The 15,876-nt window shown below is 34.3% G+C and overlaps 1 protein-coding gene across 1 annotated transcript; it reads left to right on the forward strand.

The window, feature by feature from the left end:
- Positions 1-571: 571 nt before the first annotated feature.
- LOC123523933 (uncharacterized) lies at positions 572-15,590 on the forward strand. Its single transcript, XM_045301703.2, has 11 exons — positions 572-777; positions 3,066-3,377; positions 3,718-4,840; positions 6,725-6,947; positions 8,349-8,483; positions 9,116-9,304; positions 9,982-10,135; positions 10,563-10,686; positions 11,188-11,360; positions 12,862-12,995; positions 13,480-15,590. Exons 1-11 carry the CDS (start codon positions 741-743, stop codon positions 13,681-13,683), a joined length of 2,808 nt encoding a protein of 935 aa, XP_045157638.2. The 5' UTR covers positions 572-740; the 3' UTR covers positions 13,684-15,590.
- Positions 15,591-15,876: the final 286 nt, after the last annotated feature.

The following is a 15,876-nucleotide window of genomic DNA, read 5'->3' on the forward strand; positions in this document are numbered from 1 at the left end:
CGGTATGCACGCCATTTCGTTGTTAATACAAAAATATCTAGTTCCCTGAAATGTTGAGAAATTATGATGACAACCTTAATAATTGTTTACTATACTGCATGACCTTCCCATACAAGGGCAAAAAAGCAATAGCTAATAACTGTGTTGAGGCGTTAAAACTTCGAAATGAATGATTTAAAATATTACAATCTAGTGAAACTCTAATTGAAAGTTATACATGGATTGACCAAAAGCACGAGCGTCGTTGCTCTCAAATATACATGAAGTACATACTGTAATATAAGTTTTTTTAACTCCTGTTTTAGATAAATAAATAATCTACTAACAGTTTCTAATATAATTCAATTTATTTCGATGTTTTACGGGTCGAGTTCAAGTCTAGATTATAAGTTTGTTAGTGCTTGTGTTTTGTCAGGTAAGTCTAGATTATGAAAATTTGTCAGTGTTCATGTTTTGTCAGGTAAGTCTTGGGTATGAAAGCAAGACAGTGATCGTGTTTTACCAGGTATGTCTTGGTTATAAAAGTTTGTCTGTATTCGTATTTTGCCCTAAATATTGTCAACATACATGACTGTTAAAGGACTGTATTGAAAACAATGAATGTGGAACAAAAGATTTAAATGATCCGTACTCTACACGCGTTTCGGTTTTCATTTAATCGTTTTACATACTTAAGAAATACAAAAAAAAAAACTTTGGTCAAATTAGAATTCTAAATTTGTTTAAATTTTCCTGTAAGGATGGGAATTGGAGCTAGTGTCTCTTCTAATTCTAAAGGTAACACTTTACATATATACAGAAACAATTCTAAACGAATATCTCCTTTAAATCACGTACACATCATAAAAAATCATAAAAAACTCATCAATTTCTTGAAATTAGTTTTAAAAGATATTTATCTTATATAAAGAAATCGGCGTATAAAGGCAATCCTACTTATTCAAATTATTCGTTTTTATAGACACGTAATATTTGAGCCGCACCATGAGAAAACCAACATAGTGCATTTGCGACCAGCATGGATCCAGGACAGCCTGCGCATCCGCGCAGTCTGGTCAGGATCCATGATGTTCTCTTTCAAAGCCTATTGCAATTTGAGAAACCGTTTGCGAACAGCATGGACCTGATCTGCGCAGACTGGTCTGGATCCACGCTGGTCTCAAATGCACTATGTTGGTTTTCTGATGGCGCGGCTCAAAATTTTATCTCGGCATACTTATTCAAACTATTCGTATTTATAGACACGTAATATTTGTGTTTATTTTTCGTAGAAACGAACGCTCTTGCATTTTTTATTTTCTACAATGAGCTACAACTAGTACACTGAACACGCAAACTTATAAATAAATTATTCTTGTAAGCGAAAGTGAAATCTTCAGTTTCGCATCATCGATGAAGTATATTGTCCTCTGTTTTTAACCTGACCTTAGTCTGGTTCCCGTCGTACTTTGTATTTTAATCGACAGTGAAGGGGCAGGTAATCCAGACTAACCTTACCTCTGCAGAGGTTTATAGTGCGGGCAAAGAAGAGTAATTTATCATTGTTTATTTATATCTCTTATAAACAACGTTCCTTATTCAGTTTGTTTTACTAAACGGTTTGTTTATTCATTCATTTTAGCAAATCGTCCTCTTTTGTGAAAAAAAAGTTATGATCAGCCTAAAAACTGTTTGTTTTAGTGTCTGTCTCTCGTTGATCAAGTCTCATCATTGCATAAGATCAGTTCAGTTAAAATGATAAATAACGATCAAGAGGGAGCGTGACCGTCACCTTGTACCCAACACGTAGCCTGGGAAGCCGTTGATAATATTTATGCTTTGTCAGAAGAAATCATACCTAATATCTATGCATTAAAGACCCCCCACTTAATCGGCGCTAATTAGTGTTAATTGGCATTAATCGAGTTTCTGATATTATCAATTTGCAGGTAGAAAAAAAGTTAGAAATTGTCAGACTGGATTCCCAGGCTACCCAACACGTAGAATATAAGTGATACTGCATGTTCAATTTATCACCTCGTCTTATGCTCCCTGATGATGGACCTCAAGATATGTTTCACTTTATTATGTTTTCCTTGGAAGAAAAAATAGGGTTTATTTTGTTTTGCTCTTGCCGGTTGGCAGACACTTGTTTTCCAACAATAACTAGAGCACGCTTTTTGTCTGATCAGTAGATGACATAATTGGTACGGGAGTCAGTAGGTGACAGGGGTCCCGCTGAAAACTGTTTCTGATAAATAACAGAAGAATACGCATACAATGGTCAAAACATTATGGAATGACTGTTTGTGGTCGCGAGATGGTCTCTTTGCTTTTGAGGGCAATAGATCAAATATCAAGATTACGGTGACCTGGTTTTCAATCAATTAGTAGTTGATGTTTTGCCCCATTAGTAGGAATGCCATATTTCATAGGTTGATTTCCTGTGTTCTTTGGACAAATCCTATTGCTTGGGGTCAATAAAGTCTATATAGATCCACTAAAACTGGCTTTTGATCAGTTACTTGAGAATTTTTGGTCCATGACCAGCATATTTCATAAACTTATTGTCTAAGGTCAATAGACGACCCCTTTCATTTGTGGGTTTGGTGTCACACAGTGACATCGGAACTTAAATTGTTCAGGCATTATAGCTCGAGAATCTCTTCAAACTATAGTCTATGATTTTCCAAGGTCAATGAATGACCCTATCATTTTTAGGTCATAGTCACAACATACTTGTGACTTCGCCCTTACCCTGCTAAATTTCTAAAATGAATTGTCCATCTTTCAATTTGGACAGTACCATTAACTGTTAAAAGGGCTGCTTACCAAAAATATACTTGACTGAATGGCGAACAGTGCAGATCATGGTCAGACTGCACGGAAGTACAGGCTGATCATGATCTACACTGGTCGCAAAGGCAGTGTCAATCGTGTCCAGCAATATAAGGGTTAAAACACCCAGGATCATCGGACAGCTATTATAGACGGGATGGTGATATATGTGTTTTACAAGCAGCTCTTGTTTTTATGTTTGTTTACAAGAAAAATATCACTACGCCATATATTCATCGATTTCATAGCTGAAACCAGTCGAAGTAGACGTCAAAAAGATATAAATGTCATCGAGCATATACAAACCGAGATTACAAGGCTGGATGATGCTTCTAAAGATACCAACGCACTAGACGAATTTATCGACGCATCACAAACGTACAGTAACACGAGTACCATATCAAGGGTACCAGCAGTAAACTTGGTAACAGAATCCGTACAGAAAACAATCAACAATATTGATGGTTATTTTGACAATGTAGACAAACACTTTGAAAACCTGCAAGCAAAACTTGGCGAATTCAAAGAAGCTGTGTTTGAAAGATGTGAACAGTACTCAGGTAAATATCAGAGACCTGATGTTAAAAAGAAATTAAAAAACGAAAATCAGGCTGGTAGAAAATATTTGAGAACACGAAATTATAAACCATCTATTTGAAAATTCAATTCATTTGCAAAAGTCATGTAGGTATACTTTAATAGTTAAATTTTTGTGTACATTTATCGAGCACAGATAAAGCGTTTCTTTCAAACTAACAGATAGTTTTCTACAATAAGACATTTTTTTTTCTTTTTTTCTTTTATATACGATGATAGTTTATTGTGTTATTAAAACGAGATACTTTAAACCTGATAGGTTTTAGCCTGCTTGTGTGGATAAAAAAATCATTCTAATTTTAGAAGACGAAAAACTAAATAAATTAAGCAGAGCCCGACAACAGATAAATGTTGTAGATGAACTTATTCTGAAAGCTAAAGGACGTCTTATTCAAGCGAAAAAAGACAACAAAACTTCAGAAATGGTTAAATCAATGAAACGACAAGTCCAAGACCTCGAAATGTTCAAGTCCGATCTCAAAGCAAGTAGATTTGACAGTGCAAGGTCAAAAAAGAATGAAATGTTTGAAAAAGTTCTGCAGAGTGAAGGAAGCGAATATGTCATTGAAGATATTCTAAAATGGCGAGATGAAGCATTGAAACTTAGAAGAAAATATGAATCGCTCCTGGATGATAATGAAAAGCTGAGGACCGAAAGCGAGAACGAAATTATAACATTACAAAACACTAACCAGATATTTATAAAAGAATTAACAGAACTGAGACAAGAAACCGATATGGCTGACGAGAAAGTTAAACAGTCTGAGGAAAGGGTGCAACTTGTTGAAGAGAAGTTGCTTGATGAACGATTATCGCACGAAGTAGAAATAAATTCACTGAAAGCAATGCTTGAAAAGAAAGACGAGATTCTAGCAAAGTTAATGGGAAGTAACCCAGTAACACCGGGCCCAGAGCACGAGCAGGTACGCCTTTCGCCAGAGGGAATAGTTGGAACATCGGATAGTGAAAGTAAGTATAAAACAAGTGACAGTAGAAGTCCTAGTCCTAGCAAGGAAAATGATGCCAACAATGAAAGCAAAGGAAAGGGAGACATTAATACACATAATGGCAATTCACAGTCTTCAGTAAAAGAAGAACACGCAAGCGGTAAGGATAACGCTGATGATTTCTACATAAAACGTGTTTTACAAACCATAAAACCTAACAAACAAAACAGTAACGGTGGCAATAATGTTGAAACTAATGACAAAGAAATAACAGAAGAACAAACAGAAAAAATTGAAAGAACGGAAGAAAACTCGGAAACACAAAAGCTAAATTCAACTGAAATAGTTTCATCCGAAAAAGAGAAAGATACCGAATCAGAAAATCGTCAGGACTATGTTGAACAAACAAATACTAATGAGAATGGTACAAAAGCTCAAGATATTGTTTTATACGAGGAGGGTACAGTCAAAGAAATAGTGTAAGTAAACAATGATTATTTTTCTTAGGCATCGTAGGTGACTGCAGCAAATTTTTAACATTATCTAAGTACTTAACACTTAATGTATAAGAAAATGTCAACATTATGTTGACGAACAAGAAGTTGTGTGTGTCCTGTGACTGACTACGCATGTATTACCCTGTGGACAAGCAATTAAAAATTCATGATCATTTAAACCCAAGAGAGAAAATTTCTATCAAATTGTAAATAATTTATGACACGATTACTTCTCTTTAACTGATAAAATCTTTTTAGGCTATCGATTTCCGTTAACTGTGGGTTGTATTTATAGGTTACTAGGTAAATTCAATCTATAGTTTAACTGAGTCGGTCTAGTCGCGTGGATACTTCGTACTTCAATAAAAAAATAATATCCAAAAAAATCCTTGACAGTTGTCTAAAAGATAACTGTTGTTCCACAGACGCCATCCGGCTTTTTGTTCGTTCTTTAACAGAAGGAGGGTTTATGAAATTAGTGTCCTTAAACCTAAATAATCAGGCTAAACAAATAGTATAGCTGCATATTAAATTTCATGTAGAGTACAGTGGTTCGAGCCCTATGAGAATTGTGAAAAACGCGGCATGTTCTTTTTCTTTCTTTTTTTTTACCATTTTTTGTTTTTGTCCGCATGCATATTATATTATTGAAATCGAAAATTGAAAGATCACCGCGAATTTCTAAGGCTGCTGAAATTCCAACAGAGGTTTGAACGAAAATAGTTGTCATTTTTGACAGTGATCTTTAGCAGATTGATATGTGGATTTTTAGCCCACCTGAGCAATGCTCAGGTGAGTTTTTCTGATCACTCGAAGTCCGGCGTCCGTCGTCCGTCGTCTGTCTGTCTGTCTGTCGTCTGTTTGTCTGTCCGTCAACATTTAGGTTGTGTATGCGATAGAGGCTGTATTTTTCAACTGATCTTCATGAAATTTGGTCAGAATGATAACCTTGATGAAATCTATGCCGAGTTCGAATATGGGTCATCTGGGGTCAAAAAGTAGGTCACTAGGTCAAATCAAAAGAAAACCTTGTGTATGCGATAAAGGCTGTTTTTTTTCTCAATTGATCTTCCTGAAAGTAAGTCAGAATGATTGCCTGGATAAAATCTAGGTCAAGTTTGAATATGGATCTTCTGTAGTCAAAAAGTAGGTCACTAGGTTAAATCAAAGAAAAATCTCGTGTATGTGATAGAGGCTGTATTTTTCAACTGATCTTCATGAAATTTTGTAGAATGATAGCCTTGATAAAATCTAGGTCAGGTTCGAATATTGGTCATCTGGGTTCAAAAACTAGGTCACTAGGTCAAATCAAAGAAAAACCTTGTGTATGCGATAGAGGCTGTATTTTTCAATTGATCTTCATGAAATTTTGTCAGAATTATAGCCTTGATGAAATCTAGGTCAAGTTCGAATATGGGTCATCTGGGATCATAAACTAGGTCACTGGATCAAATCAAAGAAAATACTTGTTTTTGCTCCAATTTTAATGATAATTGGTTAGAATTTTTTTTCTCCATGAAATCACTAGGTCAAACATTATGGTGTGTTTCTCAGGTGAGCGACATAGGGCCATCTTGGCCCTCTTGTTTAAATGTAACTACCATAAACTGCGTCAAGATTCAGTAAAATGACGTTATTATAGACTGACATGAAAACCTAAGAAGCATGTTATACGTTTTAGCATTTTACTTAAGGTTTTAACTGACTATATTTCTTTTAAATGTCAATACTACACAAACCGGATAAAAAGATAGTTTATTTGTATGACGTCACGCTAAAACAATAGAAAAACTCATTATTTAAATTAAACATATTGTTTTGGGTCATAAAATATGGAAGTTGGAATCATATTGATCATTCTTTCAGATATAAAAGAAACGATAGTGAAATAGATGGCAATTTATCATACCATAAAGGCGTGGGAGCGGTCCTTCAGACGTGTAATCAAGAGTTTGGTGTGGACAGCGTTTCCTGCGAGATCATAGATGAACTCGAAAATAACATGCTACCCGATTTCGTGGAAGGGGAGAGAGCCGTCAGCTTTCAGCTTCATTTTCAAAAGAAATTGGGCAGTGACTTTACTCTTAAAGTAAGATCATTGAAGCTTTAAACTCACTCAAAGTTACCCATAGAAATAGAATTTAGATGGGAAATTAAAGAAAGAACTTCATCATTCGAAATAAATTATTCAAACATCAAGAGGTTCATGAATTTTATCCACATTAAAAACATACATCTCTGACCATCAGGGGAGATAATTGGGACTATGTCTGTACATATTGTACTTAATGTCGTTCAGATTCAGCTGAAACTTATCAATGACAAGACATCTGGGGTTAAATAATACAAGACCTTTAATTGCGCGCGATACATAGATATAATAAAGTTTAAATTGGTTAAAAATTGAAAATAACCATTAAAAGTTGAAAATTACACGTAAAATAGGCAATACCGTCATAACCATTCTATAACATAGCCATTCTATAAGGAGACGCCATGCACTGTCTCTTTAACACTATAATCATATCTCTTTATCACATTTAATATCCCGTATTACAATCAATCGTATTGTAGTAATGTCTGAAATTATCTTCTATATAAATGTACAATGTCTACAATTTCCAGATTAATTAGGCATACATAATTCGAAAGTCTGCATTTCTGTCAGATATTGTATTTAGTTTGTTTATGCCACATATTATTGTTAATCAGTCAGGTCCAATCTTCAAAATTTGAAAATTTAATTTTGGTGCTCCATTCTAACAGGGTTGTTTACAAATGTATGAATACATATTCAAGTGTTATTCACAATGCTATTTCAGTGTAAAATATAACGTCTTTGCTTTAGAATTAAAGAGAAAATTGTCTTTTTAAGTATAAATATTTTATATGAATTTCAGGAAATATTTTTCTATTGCAGGACTTAAAGGTCCAATACTAAGGAAAGTGAACATTTTAATTTCTTTTAAAAAGCACGGAAACTATTTCATTTTATTGGAAAATGAAAGTTGGTATGTAGAAATTCGAAATAAATCGCAGTATATGTACAATTATTTTTCTATGAAGTATGAAGAAAGTTAAAAAGACCTGGGGGGTCATTCTGTCGATTCATTGAAATTTCAACATAATACACATACATTTCTTTGAGTTCCAAAGACCTTCTGTAAATTTTGACCTGCCAATCTTCATTATTTAGTGTCTTGCAGAAGTCTATGCACTGACTATGAAAAAAATTGCCTACTCACTTTCCCTTAGTAATGGACCTTTAAGATACTATTTCTGTAGTAGTCAACCCTTTAAGGATATGAAATAAGCTGTTTGATAAGAAAATTCAAGTATCCATTGCCTTCTATATCCAACTATGAATTAGGCATTTAATTTTTGGTCTTTTGAAGGACTAGATTACGTAGATTATATTCCACTAAATTCTACAAGAAAATTGTTTACGTGGTTGTGGTTTTATTGATAAACTGTTATTTTTTTCTTGTAGGAGGGCGAATCGTTTAAGTTATTTCTTCCACACCGAACTATCCACGAGTTTGAGGAAGCCAGTTTGATACAGTCTGTGAATGGCGAGGACTGGGAACCCTGTGACCCTCTGGATGAAACTCCCTCTTCTATTGATGTAAAACCTTCTCTCTCAATTTGATTTTATTCTCTCTTCTATTTTATACACTACTTAAGTCTGTGACGGTTCTTTATTTCATATAAAATCCATTTACCTTAAAACATCATTTCGACACTTTCAGACTTATCCCATAAAGAAAGAACTCTGTTGCTACTATAGAAAGGTGGGTATTAACATTTATATCTTAAAAGGTTACGCTTCCTTTAAATTTACTCTTTTCGCTTCTTTCAATGTCTCTTTTCGAGACATAAAATTCTTACGCCTCAGTATTTATCTAGCATGAGATCGTATCATGCAGATTTTGATAGAATGCGACAAATACATAATGAAACGCTACCACCACACCCAAGAGCCGCTGCAGTTTAAGGTGATCAAGGTTTCTTCCCCTGAAATTTCTTGAAAATAATGTCGGTAAGGAATTGTGAGTTCTTTGGGTGCATTTTTGGGTCTAATATTTGATAAGTATAGGTCACTTCTAAGCCGACTCGGGCGCACAGGCTCCCCACCCTCTTGTAACTGGGACGTATGTGTAAAGTCGATGTAATGGTATGTCGCATGTTATCCAATATCTTAATTGTTTTTTTTTAAATTCATCTTGCGTTATATGTTCTTACTTTACCTTTACATAGGATGTGCAAATGGTGTGCTTGGAGTTATATGACTTGACAGACATAAAGCTCATTGCTATTGCAAGAGAGAAAATTGAGTATATCATTGCTGGAGAAGGTGATATTGACCAGAAATCAAAGTACGACCAGACAGTCACTCTGAAAATGTCAAACGCAACTTTCAAATCCAGGACTGAAGTGAAATTACTGGTAGAGAAGCTATACTCGATAAGTTCGAAACTTAATATAAACCATTAATTTGAAGCAAATTAAGAAATGCAAGAAAAATGCTGATATCCATAGGGTTTGGTGTTGTTATCTGATAAAACAATCCTTTTACAGGGATTATAGACCTGTAAATAAAATGGCCGCATTACTTAACTGTTTTTTGTCTACTGAATAAAATACGTCCGCTACAGATTGTAATCCCAGTTATACCTGTAGCAGAGGTACTTATACCCTAACAATATACAGTTTTGCAATGGGTTTGACTGTTACATTTGTTCGAAAAAATGATCATTGCTTCCTTCATGCTTAATGAGTTCGGTCTGATTTTGGTGTTGCGACTAAGCATTTTTTTCTACAGTACATAGTACTCTAATATGCCACATCTTAACAGCCGAAATGTTCATCACGGTCATGCATGTCTTCAAAATCAAGTATAAGTATGTAATGATATTTGTTTTCTGTTTGATTGTAAGTTTCTTGGTCATTCTAGAATGGCAGGTTAGAAGCAATAGACTGGGAATACAATCTCCGACGCTCAGCGGACAAAAAATACGGGTTATTACACATACAGAATAAAGATGTTTTAATATATATAGTATACTTGTAATCAGATATCTTCTCTCAATGTACACTAATATAGTATATTGTGCCTCGCCCAGGTCCATGACACACACCGGCGGGAGATGTTGGCAGCCATTGAGATACATGATGAGTGTAAACAGATCATGTCATGCACGACATTTGTCTCTCTGCTCTGTGAACAAATCACCAAAGAAGACATCTCGGTGATCATGAAGCTTCAAGAAGATATAGGTGAACATAATTCTACATGCTTTAAAAAATTAAATAAGTGTTTTATCCACTGACGATACGATTTTTAAAACGACTTTTAAAACAACGTAAGTTCGAAGTTGCTGCAGTCAATTGTTTTTGCAGTATGATATGAGACCTTTTGCTGAAGACTTTGTCCATTGGATAAGCCTGACATTATGTTCTACGCCATATGAATTTAAACAAAATGTCAGAAATTGTTAGAAAAGAAATTATCAGTAATTTTTTTTTCTGCAGTACGAACATAGTCTACTTCCATTAGGTTCAGTAATTTTGTTGAGCAAAGGTTAATTAGCTTGATCATCTAATTAGTCTATTCAGTACCTAAAATGATATATTTATAACCAAGTCTACATCACTGAGGACCGCTGGAGATACACACCTAATGACACAATGTTAATATTTTCAGATGCTGAATGCAAGTACACAATGTTCAGTCTTGACGACTATGGTTGGACACTCGCAGATTGTGATTGGCAGCAAGAAGAGAAAGAGCTGGTAGTACATTTAAGGGCAGGTGCCAAGAAATATAGGTGATAAGTCAGTAATGGCATGTGACTTCTTTTCTCTGGTTTCAAACTCTTATCATTGGAGTGGATTCATTTAAAGAATCTCAGATTTTATTCCGATAGTATAATCATTGCTTTTCATGCCTGAGTATACCACTTATGTATACCTGATAGTTTTGCTACGTTTCTATAGTATCTTTATCATGGGCGTACCCATTGGCGAGATTAAGGGTACACCGTCATTCTTAACCTTTAGCCTGCTCGCAGCAATTGGTTTTGCCTTTGCGACCATTGCAGACCAAGATCGTGCAGGTTGATCATGGACTGCACTGTTCGCTATTCAGTCAGTACATTTTCAGTGAACACAAATTTCAATTATAAGTGGTACTGCCCATATTGAATGATTGACAAGTTGGTTATAGAAATTAAGCAGGGCAAGTGTTAAGTAGAATTTTCCGGATGTAGTAAAGCCGATTGATATATGTTTTAGACCTTTAAACTAGCATATGTATTCTCAAATTAAAGAATACTTGGTCTGGAGCTCCCTAAAGATATGAGTGCAGAGGAGAAACTAGAAGCTGTGAGGGTATTACATGATCATACAAGTCATTACCTGGTGCGGCTGCTGTTTAGGCAGCGAGAGGATGATCCCACTCAGGCCGTCGTTATTTGCTTGCGCTCCAAAATTGTCAAAACAGGTACATTTTATTCTTCCAATAATGCGACTAGGGTTTTCTGGAATTGAATACTTTTCTATGTGATATGAGGTTAATATATTTTTCTTAAATTAGACCAGAAAGAAATCTATGAAAACATGCTATGTCAATGAAGTTTAAACGCTATATCTGTTCAAAACGTCTTTCTGAAAGATAGTCCCTATGCGTGACTGCAGGTCTATTTCGTTTGGCGTTAAAGTTAAAGGTTACATTGGCAGGTAAACTTTAATTTTATGACTTATTGTCGTCTACCAAGGACACCTATTGAACTAGAACCGAACTTCAACCAACAAGTTTAAAGGGTATTCCTATGGGACCTTTTCTCTTGTTTTGAGATCATGTTGTGATTACACAAGTATTGTCAATAGACCAATTGATACATGCCGCTGTATGCGGATGCTATAACTTTTATGCATACTTCTTGTGTACATGATTCAGCTATGAGTAACAATATCACCAATCATCAAACTGTAATTCCCGATTTGTTTTCATTTTTAAATCTCCACGTTCTTAAAATATTGTTCTTCACAGTTTAGTTGGGTGGTTGCGTTCTTTGAATGCCGCCTTTCCAGTTGAACATTTATCCTTGGTTGTTATGATAGTGCCTAATATATGCCATTCAATTCAGTTGTAATGCTGATCAGTATTTTTAGGGTTGGTCACTGACATATTAAGTATGAATGCACTTTTCAAAATATTTTTAATCGAAATCATTTACAAGAATGCACAGACAATTAACATTAAGGGTCAACAAAGTGTTTGTTATTTTTATGTGTTTCGATATCTGATTAATTTTCTGCTGGCTCCACAGGAATTAAACTCTGATTAAATCAACGAATTGTATACACAAGCATTTTCAAAGTTAAATTGTTTGTGAAAAAATGGACACCTGTATAAATTGTATTATTAATGATTATATGTATATAAGTATTGCTCTTTGTAAATATGCATATTGCAATAACATTTAACTACAGAAAACATCACAGGTCAATTTTAAGGGTTGGACAACAAGTTTTGACAATATTTGGCCTTACAATAAGCAATACACAAACAATATCAAAACGCCACAGAAATGAGCAATAATAAGAATATGACGTGGTCTTATTGCTTGTTTCAAAAACATCAAAGAAAGGAAAAGAAAACAATTTATTTTATGAGTTTTGTAAGCTACTCATTTACAGGTGATGAGAAACATTTCAATGATCAATATCGTTATCATACAAACTTACAGTTGATTAAAGTGAGCACTGGTACAATAAAAAACGTTTTTAAAAAGATTTTATACGAATGAAGAATCTGGTTTCAGCTTTGTAATTACGAACAAAGCAGCCAAGAAATACCAATCAGTGGCTTTTACTTCTTCATTTTATTGCTCAATATTAGATAAAACATTAAAGTTTATAAAGTTTGCAAAAAATCTGTCAGTCATTAATGTACTGCATAAGTTACAACGTCACAATCATAACACGTCTGCTACTTTCAGGAATTTATGAACTGAAAGAATTAGGATACTCTGTGGGAGGGTATCCCAGTTCTCAGTTCTGTCTGCTAGAAGGTGACACCCTATCATTACAATTCTCCGGGGACATAACCGCCAAACCTGTACATTCAGAGAAGGTATATACAGCGTTTAGATATTATACATTGTATTGTTGGAAACAATATGCTTCGAACAAAAGTTGCTAAGGATAGTGATATGTAACCATCGCCAGCTGACCAGTTGAAATCAGTTATTCCATTAGTTGCTGGATTGCCATGACCTATGTCCATAAACCAGGCAGTATAAAAAGCTTTATTGATCTGAAAAATCGAATCTATACGTGTCTTACAGCTGTCTTATAAATGTTACCAAATCACGACTTGTTTGTAATAATGTTCTAGTTCAAGTAGTATCGAATATGCTTGTCTTAAAACTGTAACTAAATTATAACATGCTTGCAGTTTGCAATATAATTCTGTTCGACAGTTTTGAGAAAATATCAAGACAAATCTGATATTCATTAAGTCTAAACGTCGAATAAAGCAACTTCTTTCCTTCTTCTCATTTATAATTGTTGTCGAATGGCTGTGAATTAAAAGTAGTTCACGTCCAATCTTTCAGATGGAAATGACGTTCTATCCACAGAAAGAAATCGCAACGAAACAATTATTACTACAGTCACCCGATAAGACAGAAGACGATGAACAAAATAGTCCACCTCAGGGATTTCTGAGCATCCTGAAGAAAAATGATACACAGAAAATTATCCTTGGAGAGACGATTAACTTTCAAATTGAAAGCAGTCCGAAGGACAATGAATCGTGATAAATGTAAAATTATGTTGAGTGTGATAGGGAAATATCATATATGTAGATATTTAAAATAAAACCATTTTGATGTATCTATCCCCCTCCACCCAACAACTTAGATACAAGGCCACACTTTAGAGTTAAGCTATAATTGATAATAATGGTCGAAAGAAAACGTGGTCAGAAATATACATGTACATTTTGTATATATATTTATTATATCTATATTTATAAAGTTTATATTTCTAATACAAGTGTAACAAATTATAACATGATTATTAGAACCGTGCTGTATGGCATTAGATGAACACACAAATAACACACACTTGTATGCTTAATTAGTCAGCAATGACCTTCGTTAAATATCTTGCTGAAAGCACTTGTTTGTTATTCATCGACCAATTGCAACTTGCGTCAAAAGATATGCAATACTTATTCACCTTTCCTTACTGAAAACAAAAAACAAAAGTCTTAAAAGAAAGAAAACATTTTTGAGGGGGTATTTCAATTCTCTTCAATACTAATAAGCTACTGTGTCAACAAACAGGTTTTCGACTGGTAAGAATCATTTGATTGTTTTTGTTAGGGCTTACTAGGTGCGTTTACGTGATCTGTTCAACGGTGCTACAAGGACATAATATGTTTTTGAAACGTCATATCTACTTCCAATTAATTGCAAATATTTGTTTAAGGTATATTTCGTTTTTCAATTCCTTAATCAAAAGTTATACAAATAAAAACATTGTCTTTTGAAGTGGAATGGATAGATTTCTGAAATGTAAAATATCGTATTTTTCAACATTACAATCCGAAAAATAAACGAATCATTAAAAATCGTGACGTAGATCTTCAAAAACAAATATGTTTGTAGTTTTGGAGAAGTCGGCAGGTCGTATAAAGCTCACAGAAGCGACAACATTTCTCATAATCTAATCTCCAGCGAAAAGAGTTAACAAGTTGTTTGAAAGAGACATAAAGATTTGAAAAATATATAAGGATAAGCTTATAAGGAAATTGTACAAAACACATTGCATTTTTGTAGCTCTAACAAAAGTGCTTAGACTATTTTTGATTGCAACCAGAAAAAAGCGTGTTGTAAGCTGAGTTGTACAATGAGGGCGACACAACTTAAGACCCTTGTGGGGGACAATTTACATTTTGAGAAGTTACCAGAATTGCCGAAAGGCTCGGAAGTGTTTGAAGCAGTGCGAGATGAATTGGAACACGAGCATGAGCCAGAAACAAGTAAAACTGAAAATGGCAATTACTTAACACTTGAAATGGATAGTCCGCCGAGATCACGTGCTAACTCACATTCACGTGCATCTCCTGCGCAGATGTGGTTTACAGCTAGAGCACGGCTCGACAAACCTTCAATATATAAGGCAGTGGTTTTATCATCGAGTAAATGGAAACGCTGACCTACGAATTTTTACTGATCAATATATGACAAGGATTAATAAACTTGTTCATGTTATCAACAAAAGACTGGCAGATAACTGAAGTATTCGCAATTTTGGCAGTGTTTTGGTCAATCGGGGGTAATCGGAAATTAATAGCTGAACGTATGAGGACAGACAAGTGATGGTGATGATAGAAGAAGGTTCACGTGTCAGCCTGGTAGTAAAGTTGTACAGATTTGATAATGACATTTACTAACTGACTTTTATTGAATAGATATAATTTCCGATTGAACTTTTCCTGAAACTTGTATTGTTTTAAATTCTAAATTAAGTGTGTTTACTAACATGTTTTAAGAGAAACAATACTGTAAATGTATTTGTTATTGGGCTTTTATAACACTGTTATTATAGCCTTTTAGCAACACTTTCTTAATGAACCATTTTTAAACTGTAAATTCATTTGATGTTTGTTCAGCATTACTGTAACGATCGTTAGATTAAACATTGAGCTGTTACTGTATTTGTGTATTGTTGAGATTATTTTCATCGTACCAACACAAAAAGAAGTGTTCAACTTAAGTTATAATATCAGACAGATTACATCGGCCTTTTTAACATGCTCAACACGTTTTCATGTATATAATCTTTTGTTTAATTATTAATACAAAGTAAACAGCTACACACTAAGATTTTTTTTAAACCAGTGATACGGCAAAATGAATCTGTCATTTCATTATTGGATTAAATTATTTTTTTCTGGTGTTCATGCATATTTATTCCCTGCCGAATAATGCACAAACTGAATA

This window comes from Mercenaria mercenaria, chromosome 3, assembly GCF_021730395.1.
Source record: "Mercenaria mercenaria strain notata chromosome 3, MADL_Memer_1, whole genome shotgun sequence".
NCBI classification, from domain to species: domain Eukaryota; kingdom Metazoa; phylum Mollusca; class Bivalvia; order Venerida; family Veneridae; genus Mercenaria; species Mercenaria mercenaria.